General features: G+C 45.9%; 1 protein-coding gene across 1 annotated transcript; it reads right to left on the reverse strand.

Annotated features, from left to right (window-relative positions):
• Window positions 1-7,341: 7,341 nt before the first annotated feature.
• NUDT13 (nudix hydrolase 13) lies at window positions 7,342-15,529 on the reverse strand. Its single transcript, XM_009806803.2, has 9 exons — window positions 15,479-15,529; window positions 13,809-13,920; window positions 12,765-12,904; window positions 12,009-12,116; window positions 11,526-11,632; window positions 10,486-10,611; window positions 10,147-10,258; window positions 9,357-9,511; window positions 7,342-8,775 (listed from the first exon to the last, which is right to left on the reverse strand). Exons 2-9 carry the CDS (start codon window positions 13,889-13,891, stop codon window positions 8,581-8,583), a joined length of 1,026 nt encoding a protein of 341 aa, XP_009805105.1. The 5' UTR covers window positions 13,892-13,920; window positions 15,479-15,529; the 3' UTR covers window positions 7,342-8,580.
• Window positions 15,530-21,799: the final 6,270 nt, after the last annotated feature.

A 21,799-nucleotide genomic window follows, 5' to 3' on the forward strand; every position in this document is an offset into this window, starting at 1 on the left:
AACAATTAATCAAGTGTCTTAACTGGTAGAAGAGAAGCTCTTTGGTTGAGGTTTTGGGTTTTGTTTGGTCAGAAAAATAGTATTCAATGATACGAAAGCCTGATTGACCTTGAAGGCATACCTAATTGCTTTTAAAGGACTGAATAATAATAATAATAATTATTTTTATTGATGTTGTTCTTATTAGTCTTAAGGTTTGGAGTCCATTTATTTGAAGTCTTTGTTTTAATTTTTTGCATGATGGCATTACTTTTAACTGACAAAGCAGAATGTAGCAAAAGTTGTTTCCGTGTAGGAACTTGGACACTTGTTGGATGATGAGTTTTAGTATCTGACTGCCAACTGAGTTTGACCAATGTGCAGAAAATTCTTTGAAAGTCACACATTGGCATAGTTTCATTGAAATTTGTGAGATCTTGACAATGTACCACAAATGCTTGCTTGCTGACTTCCCTGCTGACCCCTGCTCATGTTTTTGGGTTTTTTTCCAAATTTTTGTTTGTTTTTGTGAATGACAAATATCTTGTAAAATGCTCCAGTACAATATCGTAAATATTGGAGATTCTGTACGTGAATGCATGGAATGAATGCGGATACAGGGTATGATGGCTATGCTACCTCCACTTTTATCTTCCGTTGATGTTGTACAAGTTACTTTGTCAACAGTTTAGGGAGGGTACTGGCAAGTTGGACAGGGATTAGAGATGGACAAGAAGAATTAGGAAGTATAAAGATGCCGCTAAAGTTCAAGGAGTTTGGATGGCACAGAGGTGAGGTGGAATGGGATGGAGTTAGTCAAATCTACACTGGAAAAACTGGGGTAACAGGAGTTCTTGAATCCAGCAGACAAGGATAACCAGCTGTTAGTGGTGGAAAACGGATGTACTTGAACCTTAAAAAGGATTTATGTTTTAACAGGGAAGGTAATTAACACTGAAGCTGCATAAAATTCTCCACTGATGAGTAGTTAGGTCAAGTTTAGATACTTTAAAAAATAATTCAGTTTCAAGAACATGATTACGTTTAAACTCCCTTGTGGCTGGTACTATACAAAAGGTCAAAATAGATCAAAGGACTCTTCTAATGTAGTATGTGAGGAAAACTTCTAACCTAATGTTCAAAACAAAGCTGCTCTTTTGAAAGCACTTCAGCTGATCTTGCTTCTTGGATAATCTTACTTTTCCACCAATTGGACTGTTATTTCTGTGGGGCTGTACTTACTCCAACTATTTACATTTGTTTAGCAGCTTCACAGTGGAGACCTTCAAGACTCTGGAATTGCTCACAAGAGAATTTGCCATCGAAGAATAAGCATTTCCCTGCTGCCTCTTCCACTGCTTTGAAGTAACACATGAGGCGTTTCTGCTTTTAATTTTGAAAGAGTACTTTTAGTGAAGGAAGCCTGATGGAGTTACTTAGGGAAGACAAGTGCAGTGTGGTTCCCTTTCAACGGATTGCTATCAAAGTTTCCATTATACTCTAAATTAATTTAACTAGAACTGCATTCCAACACAATTTATTCACTTTGCTCACTTGAGCATCTGCCTTTCCTACAGCCTTGTTCATCCTAAGACTTCTGACCCTTCCCAGAAATGTAGTTTGCTTGTTTGTGGCTTGACCTCTGTAGCCCTAGTTCTGAATGTCGTAGTTGTTGACTGGTATGTTTTAAGCAAGAAAACAAATAATGGATCTTTCATCTTCCATATATGAGAGCAAAACTAATCCCAGGGGACAGCAGAGACCTTTAACTTGTTAAAACTCTTCTAAACACCTGGGCAGTTTGGCTGTTGCTGCTCTTTCCCCTGACCAGCTTTATAGAACAGTGAGGAGCCTAAGAAAGTGGCCCTTTATTTTCTCTGTGTTAATGGAGGGTGTGCAGTCCATGTCAGAAGTCGGCAGCCCACAGGCTAGTAATGTGTTCAGCATGAGTCTAACTCCTGTCTGGTGGGGAGGAGGTGTGGCTCGGGAGGAATGGTATTTACCTACAGTTAGCTGTGTTCAAGTGCAGTTTGGTGTCGGTGATACTACCTGCTATTTGAAGTTCCTGTGCTTACATCAATCTCCTGCAAATCAACTTGTTTTCAGCATCCTTGCCATTTAAGTGGATGTCAGCTTCCTCTGTTGCCATGAAAGGTCACCTCCCTGCACGACACTTGCCTCCTGCCTTTCCTTTCTAACACTGCAGTATAGGAGTCCCAGTTAATCTGCAGGGCATGTGTTAGTTGCAGCGATGGAAAAGCATTTTTTATGAGTGTTTGTGCAGCTCCTGCTGTAGCTACTTCTCTAACTTCTACGAGAAACTAGATTCTGTTTTTAATAGCAGCGGGAGTCAGGGCAGGCCCTTTGTACCACCTCGGGATCCCTTGGGACGCTGCAAAAGCTGCAGCAACAGCTGCCTGCCCTCTTTCCATTTACGTCTTTGGAACGGAACGCTAGAGCATCTGTTCTGGCAGGTCTAAAATGGGAATTTATTTCTTTTTCCAACTTTGTTGGTTCCCCTAAGAAAATATCAGCATGGAGGGCAGTTGGGGTTCTCAGCTTAAACAGCAGAATACAGAGCTATTGAAAAAAGTGGATTGCTCAATAGGAAAAGTCAGGGGTGCGAAGCCTAAATCATGGCCTTACTTGATATGCATCAAGTGTGTTCCTCAGCCACCAGCTGAGGAACCTGATTACCACCTTGTGAGGATGGAGAAGGTCTCCTATTACAGATTCCAGGTGCCAATAGTGGATAATTAATTCAACAGCAAAACTGTGCTTTTAGGGCAAATAACTGAGATTGCTGTGGTGGTCATGATTCAGTTTATCTTGTGTTTGAATTCTTACGGTAACATACAGTAACAGCTTGTCCTGTTGAAATGGGGTAGAAACAACAGGCAGATGTAGGAATACGTGCCAGCTATGCTTCCAGGCTAGGAAACCGTCTTGTGGAGTGCAGTGTCATGGAAAAGGGTGTCATGAACAGCTTACAGGTTTCCGGTGTGAAACTGTAGCTAAGAAGCAAAGTAATTAACAGAGGCAGAAGAATATTACATTGTGCGTTGCTCCTGGGTAAAGTGTGGATTGCTGTTTGGAATAGAGCCTATACTTAAGTGGGTTAACACTCCCAGATGGATATTCACAATTTTGCAAGCATACAAAGATGAGAAGTGAAGAGCAAAGCTAATGTGAAGGTAAAGCTCAGTTTATTCAGAAAAAAAATATGTAGGTGACTGGACCACTGTTGCAGGTAGGGGGCAGAAAATAAGATCTTTCCAGTAAAGACTTTATAATTCAATGGGAAAAAGGAGTAATGATATCCAATGAGTGCAGTGATGTTAATCTAAATTAGTTCAGACCAGACCTTTTTTTTTATTTTATTTTAAAATTGGTGAGGGTTATTAACCTTACCTGCAGTTACAAGGCCATACAGATACAGTGTTGGAATATAATCTAGTTTAATCTAGGCATTCTTCATGCTGCATATTGACAGTAGCCATATTTAACTGTTGTATTTCCTCAGGTCATTACTGTGTACCCCTTGTGACTGTAGACATATTTTCTTTCACTAATAAAAACTTCCCAGGTTTTTACTGTTCAGACAGATCACAGTTCCTGAATTTTGTGCAGTATCTATTTGCTTTTGCTGTGTTCCTGTTACACAAATCAGTGAACAGTGTTTCACAGGTAAAGCTGTATAGCTGCTCTTGTCCTAGTGCAACACATTTATTTAGCACCCTGACTGTAGCATCCACCTTACCATTTATGAATTTTCAGCTTCCCATTCCTTAAAAGATCTTGTTGAGATTCTTAGACTTTTATTAATAAGTGATGTGTGAATTTGCTTCTGTCCCTATCCCAAACCTCATCTTTCTTATTTTTCTGCTTCTATTAATATACTAGTAAATCTTCTGAGTCTCTTTGCAATATTTCAAGTTGCGCCAGGGGAGGTTTAGACTGGATATTAGGAAAAATTTCTTTACTGAGAGAGTGGTGAAACACTGGAACAAGCTGCCCAGGGAGGTGGTGGAGTCACCATCACTGGAGGTGTTCAAGGAACGTGTGGACGTGGCATTGCGGGACATGGTTTAGTGGGCATGGGGTTGTTGGTTGATGGTTGGACTTGATCTTACAGGTCTTTTCCAACTGTAGCGATTCTGTGATTTCCACTCATAGAAATAGGGTCGTCTTTGCATTTCCTGCCATTAGAATGACCTTACCATGTATCATTCTTTTTCCCCAATCACTTAAAATCTTACTGAAAAACTTCTTCCTTGCCTTGCCTCCTAACTTCTGCTATTTCTCTCTCTAGCTGTATTTTGTTTAGATGTGAAGTTTTGTGGAGAATGATATATAAAAGCACAAGGACGGGTGGAGAAGGGCGTTGTATCAGCATTTTCTGTTCCTGCGCCAATGCTGCCCTCTCTGTGAGGGAACTGGGGAGACTTTGTGTTTCTGCTTCTGTGATCTTTCTCATGTTTGTGACAGCTGATGCCAACTTCAGTTTCTCCATGGGATGATGATTCTGGACATCACTGGGTGAGTGCACCTGGTTGTCTACAAAATACCACTGATGGCTCTTAAAGAAAATGCAAGTCACACCATTTCCAGATTGGCAACTTGGCCTTTTTTTTCTAACAGAAGCAGGTTTGGTGGTGCTTAGTTATTCCCAGGTGTATGCATTGTTGCATGAATGACCTCTGGCAATATTTTTTCCCTTACACAGCTGTTTGCCATCTGTTGCAAAGTTGAAAAGTGAACAAGTTTTAAATGGGAGCTGAAGGCTGGGGCTGCTGAGTTCATTTCAGCAGTGCTTCAGACTGAAGCACAGGAATTGTATTTGTGTAATTACAAGTTGTTCTGACAACCTGTCCCTTGCAGCTGCCAGAGTTGAACTGCTCATGGTTACTTGAAAAATGATTACCTGAGAAATGACTTTAACATGGTCATGTTGTCAGGGCGCTCCATTAAGTGCTTATGTCCTCTCAGGCTAAACATCAGATTCAGCACGTGTCCACTGTGTCTCAGAGCATGTTTTAAGGTGAAGTAATTTCTTAATGTAAGAGCTTCCTCCTTGACCTGTAATGCTGAAGTCAGACTTTCTGCCATTCACAATGGATGAGTACCCCTCTGGGTAGGAAAATGTGACCTTTCCATGCAGCAGCAGAGCAGCCCAAGGTGATGGGAGAGCATGTGGTAAGTGAAACAAGTATTCTCAGTCCATACCATTTCCAGGTAAGATTTTTCTAAGCTCCCTCAGTCAGAGATAGACAGGTTGTGTCATGTGGTTTGGTTACTTTAATCCTCTGCTGGCACCTGTTGGAGATAAACATAACTTTTATGCCCTGCTGCTTTTGGTAGGTAGGTGGAATGCTGCTCTGAACCTGCCCGCGTTGTTCTCCGAAAAGCTATTTCAAATTATTCAGATTAATGTTACTGTTTTATAGCTGCGCATGTATCCTGCTGACTGGTAATATTTGTAAACGACTGGGTTGTAATGCTGTGGGCTGACTGCTTTTCAGTGGTAGGTCTTGCTGTAAGTCCCAAGCCTTTGCGGTCTCTGAAAGCAGTAGAGTCTCAGTGATTTACACAAGCCAAGCGTCCCCAAAGAGGATTCATTTAACGGATGTGTTTTTGAGAGAAACATGTTGCTATGTCCCTTTTGCCTGCTTGATATCTTTTACGTGGAAAAGCCCTGCTGTGTTTTGTTGAAGAAGCATCAGTCAGGAATCGCCCGTTTCTTTCTCCAGGGAGCCTTTAGGGAGCATGTTCTGTCTTGACTGCAGTGAGTATTGCTCGGGCTTCAGCCAGATTTCTGAGGCAAAGGCAAGTGAGAACAATGTCTCTCTCATCTTGTTTTTGTGTCCTGTTCATAGCTGTGTATTGCCTATAATCATTCCTGCTTTTTTAACATCAGGAATAGGTATGAGGCCTCTAAGTAAGGGTGGCCTCTAAGTCAAAGGGGTATGGATTAAGGATTTTTTTAAAACAGCTTAAAATTTGAGGACCTTTAAAAGATGTGATGGGAATACTGCTTTGGAGTTGTTCTTGCTCTAAAAAAAAAGAAGTATTTGAGTACATTGAAAAGACTTTTTTTTCTAATTGATAATTAAATGGAACATGCAGACATTTAAAACTGTGTTTTAAAAGGTGACTCACAGAAGTCAACAAATGAGAAAATAGCTTTCCTTTTAAATTTCTTCTTGTAGGAAACAGGCGGTAACTGATGAAATCTGAAAAAGCCTGGTAGAGTCAGAGCATGAGATGGACTGCACCTCTTAGAGTTGTCGTGAAGTCTGTGGATATCTAGCTGCCGCAGCCTGGGCAGTGTCTGGCCCACCGGCATCGAGCCAGGGAGCAGCAGTAATGATCACATCTCCTGTGACCAGCCTGCCTTATGCTGTGTCTCAAAATCTTGGCGGTGCCCACATCGCCCCAAAGGGACACCCTACCAAGACAGGTCTGTATCAGCAATGTAAAAGGGACAGTTCTGAAGGAGCTGGTGTCAGTCAGTACTTGCTCTCTTTCAGTTAGAGCTCACTGATAACCTGCATGTTGATGTTAAAACCCATTATTTAATAAGCCCAGTGTTTCCCAAACACAGGTGAATTTTCGTTGATGTTGCATCTGAGCACACTGTAGCTGGTTTGACAAAGACGTACACTGCAAATACGTACCGTGAAAATACAAAAGGAAAACACACAAAGCTCAGATTACTGCAGAAGTCACACAGCCGTTCCTCCTTTCATTCATACATGCTACTTTTTGCTGCTTTTACTTCTTCGCCCTTTTTCTGTCGGAACAGATCATGTGTGGATATTAAAAAGTACAAAGTAGATCAAGCTGGATGTTGTACACTGGAAGCAAGCTCGGGGCACATTAATGAACTATGTACGGGTGAGCTGGGAAGGCATTAAGGAGAAGCAGGAAAGAGGGTGAGAAGCGGGAAGATGTTGCTGGTGGGTTTCTAACTCTTCAATATCTTCTACTGCAGCGAAGGGGAAGAAAGGAGTGAGGCTGAAAATGAAAATGGCATATTCCAGAGATAAGAGAGGAAGAGGTAAATGCTGAGAAATTAAAATGGTGTGATGGGAGAGAAAGCAGGAGAAACTGCTATGAAGAGAGGAGGTGAGACACATTTCAAAAGAAACTGGATGCAGGAGTGTTGCAGTTAAGTTGAGTGGTGTGTGGGCTCCTGTGGTGTGCCTGGCTGGGCTGGAGGGGAGGAAGCAATGCCCTTGGCTGTACCAGAGTACCTTCTTACCAGGACGACTGACAGATCGAGTTCACAAACCTGAAAGACATGCTCTGGCACGTGGGTTTTATTGACTGAGAGTTAATGAGGGTGGGAAAGGTGTTTGCACATGCCACCATGGCCTGAAAGAATCCCCTCCCAACCTCCTAAAATAAAATTAACCTGAGGAAACAAAGCATGCCTCAACGGTGTGAGATAGCCTTCTTTTTTACTTATTGCTCAGGTGTCATGACTCCAGATTTTTACCATTGCTCAAAAGGTCTTTCACCTGCAGTGAATCCTAACGGTGGCAGTCAGTGATACATTCCTGTTCCCCCTTCAAGTATCTGGACTGATGGCTTTGCAATCTGGGCATTTAAACTCTGGCCAAGTAGGCAGAAAGGACTGTCAGCCTGAATCAGCAGCAGATCAAACATCCTTCCATCTGTCTCTTTTACTAAGCTTTCCTTGCCCAGACTGTCTCTTTGTCGCTCTCCCTCCAGAGAAGTGATACCATTTCATCAATAAAACAAGACGAGCTCTCCAGGCAAGCCACAGACTTTTGGCACAGGGTAGGAGGCATTGTGCCTCTCAGGATTTTTCTCTGTTGGAAGTGCAGTCCTTTCTTGCAGCAATTCCTCTCACCTTTGCATTATCTGGGTTCTTCTAATATGCATATATGTAGGTTTTGCTCTTCCACTCTCTACCACCAGGTAGCTCTGTTCTGTCTTCCTTGGGGTGGAAGTAACACTGTCTTACTGGTGAGAAAAATGGTGCCTCTAGAGATATTTTTAGTTGCTCAGAGATCTCAAAGAAGTAGGAGCCCACTTAAAATTTTCCAAAAAAATAGGATGTTTTATATGCAACTGGAAGACTGAATGGGAAGGGAAACAGAAGAAGGGGAGAGCATACAGGCAGTGACTTTTTTTCTGCTTTTTTGATAGTTCTTCCAGATCCATATAAATGCAAACACTGAAAGGTGCCACTGTCCCTTCATTTTTTTCTGGAAAAATTGTGCATTTGATATCCGCCCAAGATGAATAAAATGGAGGAAAATGGGACATAGGTGCCAGGGGCTCACTCTTCTGTTGCTTGCTGGTCACAATAAGTTTGATGCTTTGGGACTAAGAATTTTATTGTACATTTACTGCAAGTCATGGGATCTCAAAGGTGATCCACTGTACACAGAATTGTCTGAGGATGATCAGTTTAGAAATGGCTTTGTAGGCCTATGTATCTGAGTGTAAGACTGCCATCCGTCTGGTGCTATCCTCACCGTAACACAGACTTGGCCTTCAGTAACTTTGGAAGCTTTTGTATCGAGCTTTCGTAGTTCCGGTAGAATCGCAGACTTGATGAAGTCATGCCTAAGCTGGCTGGGAAGTTTGCTGCTTAACCCACTCACAAATCAGCTGGTGAGCAATGGCCTGTTTGGGAGGGAACCAGGGTAAAAAACTACCATCGTCTTGCTTTGAAGATCTGGGCTCTCTCTTGAGACCCTCCAGGATTTCCTCCAGGCCAAACCAGCGTGCTTCCTCTAGTTCCAGGCTGTTCATACTGATCTGGAAAGGATTGAGAGAATACCGTTTCCTTAAATCAGATTTAAATGTGGGCAGCAGTTCCTGGCTTTTTCTTGCACCCACAAAGATCCTATGGTAGAATGCCCAGAGTGCTTTATCCACGCCTGAATTAAGTGCTGATGCTGGTACAGGAAAGGATGTTACTATCCACCAATGCTTTGTTGTCTTGGTTTCCTTAGGGAAGCCACAAACGACGTAGCCCTATTCCATCATGGCACTGGCCTGCAAAGTACCAGCGGCTGAGCACAGTAATTAACATGGCAGAATCTGCATGTTCTATGGCAAATATTATATTAATACTGGAGAGTACCTCCTCTGCAAAGTTCAGAGGAAAAAATATAGGGGTGTTGGGCTCTGGGCTTGTACATATAGTGACCTGTGCAAAATCTGGCACATTGAAACGGAAGATAGAATTATTTTGTTCTTCCTTTGTAGAGGAAGCTGATGGAAAACTGCATTTAGATAGGATCTGATGCTCTCCAAACTGAAGTCTGTGGACTGAAAGAGATTTTGCTAGGTAAGGCAGGCAGTGAAATGCCTCAGGGGAACCTGAGTCTGCTCACCTCAGCCTGCTGCGCTCTCACCAATGCGTGACAAGCTATCATTAAGCAGCTGCTGGGAAAGGGCCAGTGCTGAGAAGCTGAGTACCAGAGTGACTCCACCTCCAGGCCCACCTCTTCTGCCACCTCTCGCCGCACTGTCTCCTCCACGTTTTCACCTAGAAGCAGCCAAAGTTAGGTAAGGACGGCCTGGCCTCAGGGCAGCAAACCGTGGCAAAGAAAATGTAGGCACACTAATTTCTGAGGTGTTCCAGCCCTGACCACACACGCAGGAGCTCCGACTGTGCTGACCTGGAAACACTGGTCAGGAGGATGCTCAATTAAATTCATCAACAATGCTTACCTCCCTTAAACGGAGACGTTTTTGGCTTTGCCTATATACAGCTGGTGGACAGAACAATGCTGCCCCTCTTCATCGTTTCCCTTTTTAAGCCATTTTCCCTCCTGTAACAACAGGTCTGTAGTTTTTCTTCTGAGCCAGACTGTACTAGACACAAAATGGGCTAAAAAAAGTATCCAGGGTTCTAACCTGGAGAGTCTTACACTTGTATTTACCATCAGGGACTACAGCAACTGATACCCACCCATAATTCCCATTCTCTTCAGATACATACAGCTATTTTGAATTCTGTCTGAATGGCAACACCGATCTATTTAGATCCAGTATGTTTTTCCCTGATACCACCTATGTTTTCATCCTCCTCTGTGAACAGGCGTTTGCTTGATGTCCCATCCTTCTGCCCCCACGCCCTGCACGTCCGAGGCCACCACGCTGAATCAGAGACTGCCTTACCCACGTCGCAGAAGCCTGACAGAGCGGTGTACATCCCCTGAGGAAATGAGGGCTGTCGTGCGAGGAGGCACCGGCTCCCATCAGACACCAGGGTGATAACAACTGGAGACATCTAACAAATGCAGCAAAAACCGAGGAGTTCAGACCAAATGAGTAAGTGCAAATTATTGCATTTCGTAGCTGGATGAGGGTCACTGGATGAACAGTGAAGAAAAAGTACCCAGCTACATGCAAAGCACTGCTGCTGCCTTTTACAGGTTCCCCTCCATGCGACCCAGCAGCATGGGCTTGTCGCAAAAGAGACCCTGTGTTGCTTACCTGTGCTGTTCAGGTGCTCACCTGTGGATAGTAAGTTATTCCGCTGGCATGGCAGACACGCTTGCTGCCAGCTACGTTTTTCTGAGTGGGCTGCCCAGTTTTGCTACAGTACTGGTGGGAATCGTGCCACCGGAGAAGGGACTGGGCCTGCGAACACCGAGAGAGAAACACAAATCTTATTTATGTCTGGGGCAAAGAGATGATTCAGAGCAGTCTCCCTGAATGATACTTTGCTGTCTTCTCCCCAGCATGCAGTCATGTGGATAAATTCTGATTACGTTTGGAAGTCTCAGAAAGGTAAATTAAGTACAGGCATTTCTTTGAAAAATGGTAGCTTCTGCAGTCGATGTTTCATGCTTCTCACTTTAGCATCCAGATTTGAGCATGTTCAGGGGAGGTGGGGAAGAGTTGTTCTTTATTGGGATATGATGGGAGTAGTAATGGGAAATGAACTATTCTGAGGAGTCTCCAACCCTGAATACCTTCTTGAAAAATAGCCCAAGCACCACAAACATTATAGAGCAGGAAAAGAAACATGAGCTATTGCTACTTATGGGTCAGGACAGCTGATTAGCACACACAGGTCTTTTCTTAGGGCTTACAAACATAAGGCATCTGCAGAGTAACAGCTTATAAGTGAGTAGTTCTAAAAGAGCAGCTCTGAGAGAAGATCTGTAAGTTCATTCATGAAATTCAGTTTGCCTAGGAGGTTACAGAAAACTACTGCTTCATAGTTGTTAAGCTGAGGACAAACTGGGATTGCTCTGACTACTGATAAGATCAGTATATTTCACACTGGACATACAGCAGGTTGATGCTAAATGGCTAATTGCTGTGGTCATTTTTAAGCGACTTGTCTGTTTCTCTTTGCGTTGCAGCTTGCTTTTGTGATCGCGGATTTGGGAAAACTGTAATTTATACTGTGTTTTTACCTAGGTCACTGAAAGTATACAGTAGGTACTTCCACAATACGTATTAAATCATAAAACAACATGGGAGAAAAGAAGGAGGGTCGATTTTAGAAATTGCAACTTCTCAAAGTAAAAAATCCTGTACAATACCGAAGCCAGCAAAGGAGAATCCTTCCCATCCACTACAAAGAGAGCCTTTCGTAAGTCAGTAAAGGTTCCCTTGAGTTCAGACTCAATGACTGATTTCTCCAAGGCTCCTGTTTAAAAAAACAACAACAAAAAAAAATCTTTGATCTCATAAATTGCAGTTATTATCCCAACTTTACGCCCTTCATTGTTCCGGTATACAATTTCTGGAAGTTCCCGTGGAAGTGACATCATATCAGTGGTAACATTCCCAAATGTTAAGTGACCTGCCAACAGCCCACCTTTACGAACACAGGCACAGGAACAGCAGTGCAGTTCCGTGTCTCTGACCTGCCAGGCTCACAACAGCTCTTACAGAGACTCAACCGAGTCCTCTTTAGCAGTAAGTGTTCACCCAGCGAGGAGCAGGGATGCTGCCTAGGCAGCATCTTCGTCTCGGTGCATCAAACGTGATGCTGACACAGATGGAAGAGGAGTCATCCCAACCTAAATCCAGGGCAAAGTGTGGTACGTGCTCGTCTGAACAACCCATCAGCACCGACTTCTCTATCCACTGTTCAGTCTCTTTGAATTTCTCCAGGATCCTTTTCATCTCTAAACAGTAGGGGAAAGGGGAAGAAAAAGCTGTGATAAAAGCAAATTCATACAACCACGATGCTCTCTCTGGATCTTCAAGGCACACACAATCTTGGCTCAAGGCAGGGTGGTTGTGTGAGAGAGGGGACCAGACAAGTGGTCCCACCCGGATGGAGCCAAACATCTGGCTTTCCTCCTAGCTATTGGAAGCTTTGACCTTGTCAAGCTATAGATGCACATGTTTTCATGCTTGGGGAGCAGCTATCCATTCTGTTTCTGTCCTACACCAGCCAATACCTTTATCTCAAAGAAAACTTCCTGCGTTATGCCAAATAACCTTTGTCAGTTAGACCTTTCTTGTTTTCCTGCCAGCCCTTTCTCTTCAAAAGGCATGGGCCCAAATGTTTAAAACTGATCATCTCAAAACAGATCAGGTATATGTTGATACTGTATGTGTGTGAAAAGCATGAGCTTGTGTCTGCATGCCAAAGTTTTAACTCTAAACAGTCTTTGGTTGTTAACAAATAGCGTGCTGCACATAGCAGGATGTTCCTGCACAGCTCGATATATTTTCAACCCCCACATGAGGGGTTGCTTATTGCAAAGGACTCTGTACCATTTCAGCTGTGTGATCCAGGAGGTGTTTCTTTCTGGACACCTGCTTACCTGCTGCACTGAGCTGCGGTACCAAATATTTCTTCCCAACTTTCTGCAGGAAGGGGGAGAGATTGTGAAAGAGGTAGAAAGTTCCTGAGGTCTGGGCTTGTCTACAAAGGCTGTCATCTTCCTTCAGTTCGTTTAAGTATCTGCAGTGAGAAAAGAATTGGGAAGATGAATTCAAGATCATGTTGAGATTACGCGTGTTACGCTTATTTGGACACATTTACTTTGCACAGAACAGGAGAGCTGAACGGATAGTACAGATTTTATGTAACCCACACGCTTCTAGAGTTTTCGACAGCTGAGTCTACTCTTTGGTGGGCTGTAGCCTCTAGCGAAGGTGCCGTGTGGCAGAAAACATGGCAATTCTTACTACCACGCAAGTAGCCCCAAGTCTTGGACATCCGAGAAGATCAGTAACCCAGTCTCTTAATCCAAGAGGTCTGCTTTATAGATGTGATCGCTTGTGTGCAGGAAACCTTGATCTTCCCTTTTATCTCCCCAATCTGGATGGCTCCAAGTCCTGTTTGGCAAAGCTACTGAGCACTTCAGATGTGGAATATGCTTCCCATCAGGCTACATGTGTCACTGCAGGGTACGTTCGACCTGTCACACTGACGTAAGTGGTAAAGACCAAGCTCAAGTCTTAGGGCCCAGCTGGCCAGGGGGCCTGAGTTTGGAAAAGCAGTAATTGGAAAAAGGGTGTCAGGATGTGCTTCTTTCAGACTGTTTGAAGCGGTATTTAAAAGGAGGTGAGCAGCATCACTTCAAGTCTGCCTTGTATTTTGAGATCTTTAGCTAAGACAGCAAGCATAGGCATTCATTAACAGACCTTCAGCCTGAGGGAACCAGTTCTTATCAGCGGTGAAGGGAGTGGAGGGGTTTTGACTGTTAACATTTACAGAGCTCACATAGCATTACTGTATTATTGCTGAACTGTTAAAAGATTAACCCCCGCGTTAGATTTAGGTAGGGCTGCTTGTGGCAATGGACACAAGAGCGCCAGACTCTGGTCTTCCCACTGTACGCAAGAACCAGATGAGAACTTACCTCATTTTTCTAACATAGGTAGAGTGTAACCTGCAGAAGAGAGAGGAAGCTCTTCTATACACTGCTTGATAAATCGCAGCCATAACCAACACCTACAGGTAGCTGTCTCTGCCTAAAAAGAGAAGCATGGGATATAATGCAGTGGCCCTGCAAAGTTTAAGTTTTATTTAAAACATGCAATAACCCACTGCTACCAGAAATCTCACTCTCGCAGAGTCTGCAGACTGCTGGCATCTGCTTTCTAAAATTATCGCTTTGGTCTTAGTCTCCAGTCACACATGAAACCCAGTTTCAGGCAATTTTTAAGACTATTTAAAGATACCCCAGTTTGTTTCCATCTGTGAGTGTATACTGTTCTTACAGAATTTGCTGTAAGACTAGATTAAATTTTCCTGTCCTAAACTCCTGTATCCCTGGGGAAAAAAGCAGTGAAGGTGGCTGCTCTCTTGTTTGTTTCCTACACAGTTGTAATGGCCTCGATCCAACTGAACATCCTATTGCAGCACACAGTAGATCTGTGGGAAAGGCACCGATGCCAGAAGAGAATGAAAGACAAAATATCAGCTGCGGAAGAAAATTCCCCGAGTTAGATGAGAGACAGCAGTTGCAGCTGAACTGGATCACCTCCAGCTATCAATGTTTTTAGTGCCAAAGGATCCTACCACGTTTTCAGCTCAGGCAGCCACAGACTGCAGTTTGAACTCGGCTTCAGCATGTCAGAAAATTGCCAGAAACGCTACCATCTCCTTCATCTGAAACAAAAATGAACTATGATTCATAATCCTTAACGATTATTTTTAATATTTCACTTTTCAACCGTAGCACTTGAAGCCCTTTATGGAGGAAGTTACATTTGCTTCGATGTGCAGACGCATTTGCTTTGATGTACAGACACATAAGCAGTGCCAAAGAAGAGTCCGAGCGTCCTTCCTTTCTGTAAAGGTCAGTGATGGCTCCCGAGCCTGAGTGGTGCTGGAGTGGAGGCTCCTGTCTGTATGTGGAGGCAGTTTCTGTAGCCAGCGGCGTGGAGGCTTTGCCTTGCGGCTTCTGACATCTCTGCCCCGGATCCCTCTTTTCCCACTGTCTCAGTGAGGGTGGTCTTCACCGGGATGATCCCTGGGGAGACGGGGGAGCCAAGCCTGCTGGGGAGAGCGTCGGCGTCCCTGCTCAGCGCTTCATCCGCAGCAGTGGGAACTCGGCAAGCTGCCAACAGGCTCAGGCAGACGCATGCGAGGACGGCGACTGTCGCGGAGACTGTGTCTGAAACGATTTTGTGGTGCGATGATTACGTGTCCGTCACTTCTCCACCCCCGTGTCTCGCATAGCCTGGTGCGTGAAAACCTCCAGCACAGCAGCCAGCACTGAGTAGAGGAGTTCTGCACTTTGCTCTGGAATGAGCAGCGGGATGTGACCGGCTGGGGACAAGAGAAATAGCTTGTACCTGGAACGATGAAATGCAACGTGTGCAGGCGTTTAACCCCTTCCTTTCTAGGAACCACAATGCTGGATTTTGGTTAGGCTCATTGAAAACTCAGAGATGGAGACAGTAAAAACGTGATCTCAGGAGGCCGCCCCAAACTCCCCTCTCTTGCCTGCGAATCTCACCTCGGCTGTAGAGCGGCAGGAGGTGGCTCTAGGCCCGTCATTCCTCACGCGCTTTCCCCACTTACTGCGCTCTGTGCAGAAGGCGTGCTGTCTCCAGCAGCAGGGATCAGCTAGGAGAGTCCCACGTTGACCTCGGTTGGAAGCAGTGCTCCCACAGCAAACAGCGGAGCAGCTGTCTTACCGGGTTGAGTCACTCTTCCAGCACTGGGAGCGCTGGGAAATGTAGTTCTGCACAGGCTGCTCGCAAGCCCTTGGCAAAGCTGGATGGCCGACTCTCTGCTCCGGGTTTTGATTAACTCCTGGAGTTAGTAAGGCTGCCTGAGAGTAAACTCTCTTTTTTTTTTTTCCCCCCACACTTACTTCATTCTATCAGAAATCCACGTGCTGTATTTTGCCAAGTAGAAGGTGTTAGGAGAACAATGCTACTGCAGTAATTTGAGTTGTTCTTAGCAGAGGAGTTTGTTCCTGTTAGTTTCTTCCTCTTCTTTCTTTTTTCTCCCCCCGCCCCCCAAGATTCTCTGTTTTTTGTATCAGTAACATAAGAGCATTGTTTAAAGTTAAGGACCGTATGTCCTCAAACAGGAAAATATGCCGAGAGCTGTATATATCTAAAGGGCAGAGCTGTTTAGTGTACCCAAACCCGCAGCTGAATTTGCAAGTGAATAGCTCTGATTAGAAAGCACGCTTTGCCAAAACAGATGTCAGAATAATGACAAATATTTTTCTTGCCTTTATAACTGAACAAACAGATTCCTTTCAAGTACTGAAAACATTACTCTGGGCTGGAACCTACCTGCCTATATTTAGCACAAAGATAATTTTATAAACATACAAAAGTAAATGTTTTCAGGGCAGCCTTTTGCTTTTTGGTCATGAATTGAGACAGTCTAATCGAGAATTCATGTCACATAATTTGAGAGCATAGCTTCTAAATATAATAAAGAGAATATGCAGGGAAATAGCACTTCTGTTACCAGCGTTGCTTACAAGTTTAGGTTTAATTATGCTTGACTGCTGTTTGTGTGCTTCCTGAAACAGAGCAAGCCCAATCTTATTAATCCACTAGGCTAACTGGATTAATGGACAAAACACATCTTCCCTAAATAAGATAAAGGATTGAAATATAATCTCGAAGGGAAGTATCACCCTGCTGTTAAAACAAACCCTAACTGCCCCCAGAAACGGATCTTGCAAGAAGAGCTGGCTTTAGAGGGAAGCAGTTGGGGGAGATACTTTGGACCTCAAATCTCGGGACAGCCTCTCAACCTTCTTCAGCCCAAAGCAATAGGTCATTCGGTAAGCGCACCCCTATCCACGTGAAGGTTTAAAAGCCAGAGCACTACGCTGCAGTCTAAAGACTTCTTTGAAGGCAGCACAGTGCTGTAGCCTCTTGTTGCTATACGCAGCTGAAAAAAAATTGTGGATTAGCCCAATTGTGTATACTTGGCCTCTGTCCTGTGCGAAGATATGCAGAGAAAATAAGATTAGAGTCATTTCTGTCACTGATCTGACCGGTGGGAAGCCATGCAGTCTATGAGAGATTCCTTGTGCCTTCTCCAAGGGTCCGTACACCTGCGTGTGATTGCACATTGCCCAATTAAATATTTCTGCAGCACACAAGCAGGGGAGACGATTTTGAAAATAACAGGGGCTTTCTCATCATTTATTCACGTAATTATTTAATTTAAGGAGCACAATACCAGTTGTCACTTTGGCACTGAGTTGTTTCTTTGCAAGTAGTTTTGAGCCAGGTTCTGAGTTGTGTGAATTGCATGTATAAGCCGTGTATATTATATTTGTCCCCTGCAGATACTGTACTCTGTGCTAGAAGCAATCCTGTGAGTGAAGTGAAGGCCTGGCCAGACAAATGCATCTCTGACAGCTTCCTGTAGCTTACTAATTTGAGTTTTGGCAGACCACCAGAGGAAGTGAATCCCTGAGACTCTCCTAACGCACGAAGAGCAAACAAAAGGAGCAGGCGAGGAGGAGACAAGCAGTGAGAACAAATACTTGTGATCTTTTACATGGATAAGATTGCAAAATAGGCAAATCTTTGGTCCTGTGTTGCTAAGTTTTTTTTTTTTTTTAAATCTGGGTTTGTAAAATACTCATATTGGTATTAGCAGTTGGTAAAAGATTTTTCGGGCCAAAGAAGTGGCTGGAAAATGTAATTCTAGGCTAATAATGGTTATACTAGTAATCTTGCTTTTTCTTGCTGTTCTGCTTTGTGTCTTTCCAGCTGCCCCCAATAAGGAGAAACAAGCATTGGGATTGCTAACAGCTGGCCCTTGCAAAACAACTGTTAATTGCTTTAAATACATAAAACTAGCAAACTCGCATTGAAAACTTATGGTCAAGCCACAAGAAACCTCTTGGTAAAAAAATATTTCTTTTTTCGAAAGAAAGCAAGGAAAAACAAACCACTTCTTTAAAGAGAAAGTTAATGAGTACTCTTTCCCTCTATCATTAAATTTTAGATGCAAACTAACCAAATCTGGCCTTGCTCTAAAGATAGACTTGTAGTGTATGTTACGTACGTGAGGGACTCCTTCAGTTTCTCATATTCAGGGTGGGGACCTTGAAAGACAGAAACTGTCTTAATTTGATACTGCTCATTACATTCTGTTCTCCTAACACTTGCAGAGGTGTAGAGGAGACACCTTAACATCTGAATGACGTTTTAGTAGGATTTGCTCGTTTCAGCTTATTGGGTGTGTTTTGTCTTTTCCCCTCCCTGCTGCTGTTGGTTAGGGAAGATCCTTAAACTCTGGCACTGATTTGCCACACTGCACAAAATAACTGTTGATACAGGATCCAGCCTCTTGACTGCAGGTAACGACTTCATTTTGGGAGCAGACTAGCGTTGACTAACCAGGACCGTTTGATGAACGCGTGTGAAACTAGATGAGGCTTCACCTCTTTCCAAAGGGTAAACTGGAGTTGTTAATACACTTTAAAAAGCTAAGCAGTACCGCGAGCTAACTCGGGATGATATAAAGATGACTCACCTGTGTCTTAAACACTGCATGCAGGTCATGGTCCGCTGACTCTAAAAGGATACGGAAGAACGGGAAAAGGTTCAGAGAGGACCACGAGCATGATCAAAGACTTGGAATACGGCTGCGGCAAGGAACTAGGTAGGCTCCGATACTTCAGCCTGCGTAAGGGATAGGTACCCACTGTTTTGTGTCTCTTCCCATGCAGGAACCTAGTTAATCGAATCTAACTAGCTGGAGCCATGTTCCCAGTGAACAAACGGAGGTGGTTTTCCATGCCCTGGCTAAGGGATGGCACAACTGCTAAGTAAAGGATGTTGTGGATGCAAAACAGTCCTAGCTCAGGAGTACTTAACGGAGAACTCCGCTGAGAGTTACTAAATAGACAGACCACATCAGGTCGAGAACATTGTTAGAAGTGTTTGGAGGCTGCAAGAGTACTCTAGGCGGTATGGGCTAAACGAAGCTTTGGTGCGAGCCACTACAGTTGTGTTCTTACGAGGCCTCTTGTGCTTCACTCTTGTTTTAGATCGACCTTTCTTTTAGTATCTTTCAGCTTAGCGCCTACGGAGTGCTTCTACAGGATTGCTCAGGCCAGCAAGCCTGTTGTTAGGCTTGTGCTTGCTGCGAAGGAGTCAGTGTTTCTGCTGGAAAACACACAGGGCTCTGCAAATCCTAAAGAAAGTCCGAAAGCCGCTCGTTCTGCTGCGGTTCTCTCTCAAGAAGCGTCCCTGTTGCACTTGCTCTTAGAAATAGTAAGTGCTTCTTAACAGGGTGCCGACGTGACGAATTGCTGTGCTAAGGCCTGCCTGAAGCTGCCCAACGCCATCAGCGTTTGACAGCGGGTGATAATGCATGAGTCCGCCATAGAGCAATTCGCAAACAATCTTTTAATGCCGCTGGTACATCAGTAACTATGCCAGAGTTGAGGGAGGCAGGAGAAAATGAGTAAGTAACTCTCTACCTAACTGCCAGAAAGCACCGATAAGGGGCAGAAACAGAGTCATGGAGCAGGACGATGCCACTGACTATCGGAAACAACTCTTGATTTGATTGCTTGGTAGATGCCAAAATCCTGGGCTCCTTTTAGCAGAAATTTCTTTGCCTTCGGCCCCGTGCTGACCAATACAAGCGAGCCCGCTGCTAAACATGCTAATAAACTTGTTGTTGTTGTTCTCTACTCTCTGCCTTCCTTTCTAAAAATATCTGAATAGTGCAAAAGACGATGAGAGAGCAGCAATTCTCACTAGAAAGAATCTCAACGCCTCTACGGCGTGTGAGGTTTTGCCAAATCTGTAGAAGCTGCTGTTAAATCTCTGGCTGGGTACTATGGACTCTTTGGATAATAAGGCTTTAACTAGATGCCTCGGCTAGAAGCTTGGATATCATTCCAGTGTTTCCTGCTAGTTGTAGGAGTTGTATTTCTGTTGGAAGACGACCAAAACGAGAGGAAAGGAAAGCTTATTTTTTGACGGATAGTTTCACTGAACGCTGGCCTTCTTCCTGCGCTGGCACAGCAGTGCTCGCAGTACCGGCGATGCAGTCGGCTGCGTGGACACATCTGTGTCCACATCTGGAGAAGAAATGACTAAATTCACTTAACGTTGTCGTTTGTTTCTCGTACGAGATACCTCGTATCTCACAGTCTTCCCCAAAATGGGGTGTAACACCCCACCTTGGGAGGTTTGCCTTTCAAAAGGCGTTGCTGAGGGCGTTGAAGCTGAGGTGACGGTTCAGGTAGAGGGAAGAAATCTTCGTTACGGATCGTGCTGCGATGCTGTTACCTCTTATGAATGAGGTGGTTGTAAGCCCGTTGAAAGTAACCCCGCTAAAGAACGGGTGTTAAAAGGGGATTTTGAACCCTGTTACGCCTCTGCCGGCGCTCTGTAATTGTGGCTGGGAAAGCTTTCCAGCTAGGGGTGGCCAAAAACGTCTGCCTTAACAGCAGGAGGATGACAGGCTGGCACGGAGGTGGTTCTTCATTTGAAGCCCACATCTACAGAGAAAGGAAAAATTGCTGACGGACGTCCCCCATTCCAACTGAATTGCTGGAACGACGATGAACAACCAACTGGTTTATTTCATGCCACTTTTGGCCTAATGCTGCTCACAGTTTTTACTCTCCGGGCGGCTGTTCCCGTTTTCATCTAATTTCTTTCCCCCCTCCGCGACGAAGACAGACAAACCCCACGCGTGGGGCTGCGCCCTTGCTGGCTGCTCCCGGCAGGGCGGCGGGGGGACCCCGCGGCGCCCACGTGGAGCGGCGGCGGCGCCTGCGCAGTGGGGCGGCCGCCGCTGTGACCGAGCTCACGTAGCGCGGCGGCCGCCCGCTCCGCCCCCCGCCTCGCGCGGGACGGGGGGGGACGGGGGGGGCGTGGCCTGCGCGCCTATAAAAGGCTCCGCGGGGCCGGCCGCGCGCGGTGGGTTACGCCACTGGGCAGCTGGCGCGCGGCCGTTGCCGCCGTCCCCTCAGCGCCCCCTCAGCGCCGCCGCCGCCGCCCCCCTCAGGTGAGGCCCGGCCGCCCGCGCTCCCCACCGGTGCCGGTGCGAGTGGGTGGGTAAGGGGGGCGCGGCGAGGGGCGCGTCGGGGTGCGGGGCGCGTCGGGCGCTACGTGGGCGGGGGTGGGGGCGATACGTGGCAGCGCTCCGCCGCCGGCCCTCCCGGCGAGGGACCGGTGCCCCGGCCCTCGCGGCCGTTACGTAACGGGAGCCGGCAGCCTCCGGAGGGGGGCGGGAGGGCGCCGGCGGGCAGGGCCGCGGGCTCCTAGACTGAACAGTGCCGCCGCCTCCCGGGAGCCGCGGCCGGGCGGCCCCTTCCCCGCGCCCGGCGTTTAAATGCGGCCGCGAGCAGCTCGCAGCGCCCCCCCCGCCGTGAGCCTCGGCGCCCTCCCGCCCGGCCCGGCCCGGCCCGGCCCGGCCCGGCTCGGCTCCCCGCCCGGGGCTGCGCGGCGCAGGTGGGCTCCCGGCCGCCGGTCCCCGCCCGGCTTTGCGGCACCTCCCGGGCTGCCGCCGGGGGCCGCCGGGTCGGTGCCTCTCCGGCCGGGGCGGGGGCTGCTGTTGGGGCTGAATAAAAGGGAGCCGCGGGCGGAGGGCGAGTTTGTGCTGCCCTCGGAGTGCGGGAGCGCTCGGGCGCTGAAGCGGTTTCGTGCTTGGATAGATGAAAAGTCGCTTCGCAGAAGGGCTGAAGGGGCTGCGCCGGTTGTCACACGCTGTGTTTGCAACCACAAGGCTCTGTGTGTAGCCGTGACATGGTGAGGAATAAAGCTTACCTTGTTTTCCTCCTCCTTCTGCTACTTCGGGTTGGATTCAGCCAGTGGCACTACGTAAAACCTATCTCGCATCGAACTTCGTAGTAAGCCGTACCTTTGAGCGGGACCTAACCTGACTAGA

This window comes from Gavia stellata, chromosome 9 (genome assembly GCF_030936135.1).
Source record: "Gavia stellata isolate bGavSte3 chromosome 9, bGavSte3.hap2, whole genome shotgun sequence".
Taxonomy (NCBI): Eukaryota; Metazoa; Chordata; class Aves; order Gaviiformes; family Gaviidae; genus Gavia; species Gavia stellata.

Excerpts from the sequence above, each read along its gene's own strand:
- NUDT13 (XM_009806803.2), bottom strand. The coding sequence starts at position 13,891 with ATGGCTGCGATTTATCAAGCAGTGTATAGAAGAGCTTCCTCTCTCTTC. Across the intron at positions 12,117-12,764 it reads ACCGCAGCTCAGTGCAGCAG|AGATGAAAAGGATCCTGGAG; the intron begins GTAAGCAGGTGT and ends CCTACTGTTTAG. Across the intron at positions 9,512-10,146 it reads GTCAGGCTTCTGCGACGTGG|GTGAAAACGTGGAGGAGACA; the intron begins GTAAGGCAGTCT and ends GGCTGCTTCTAG.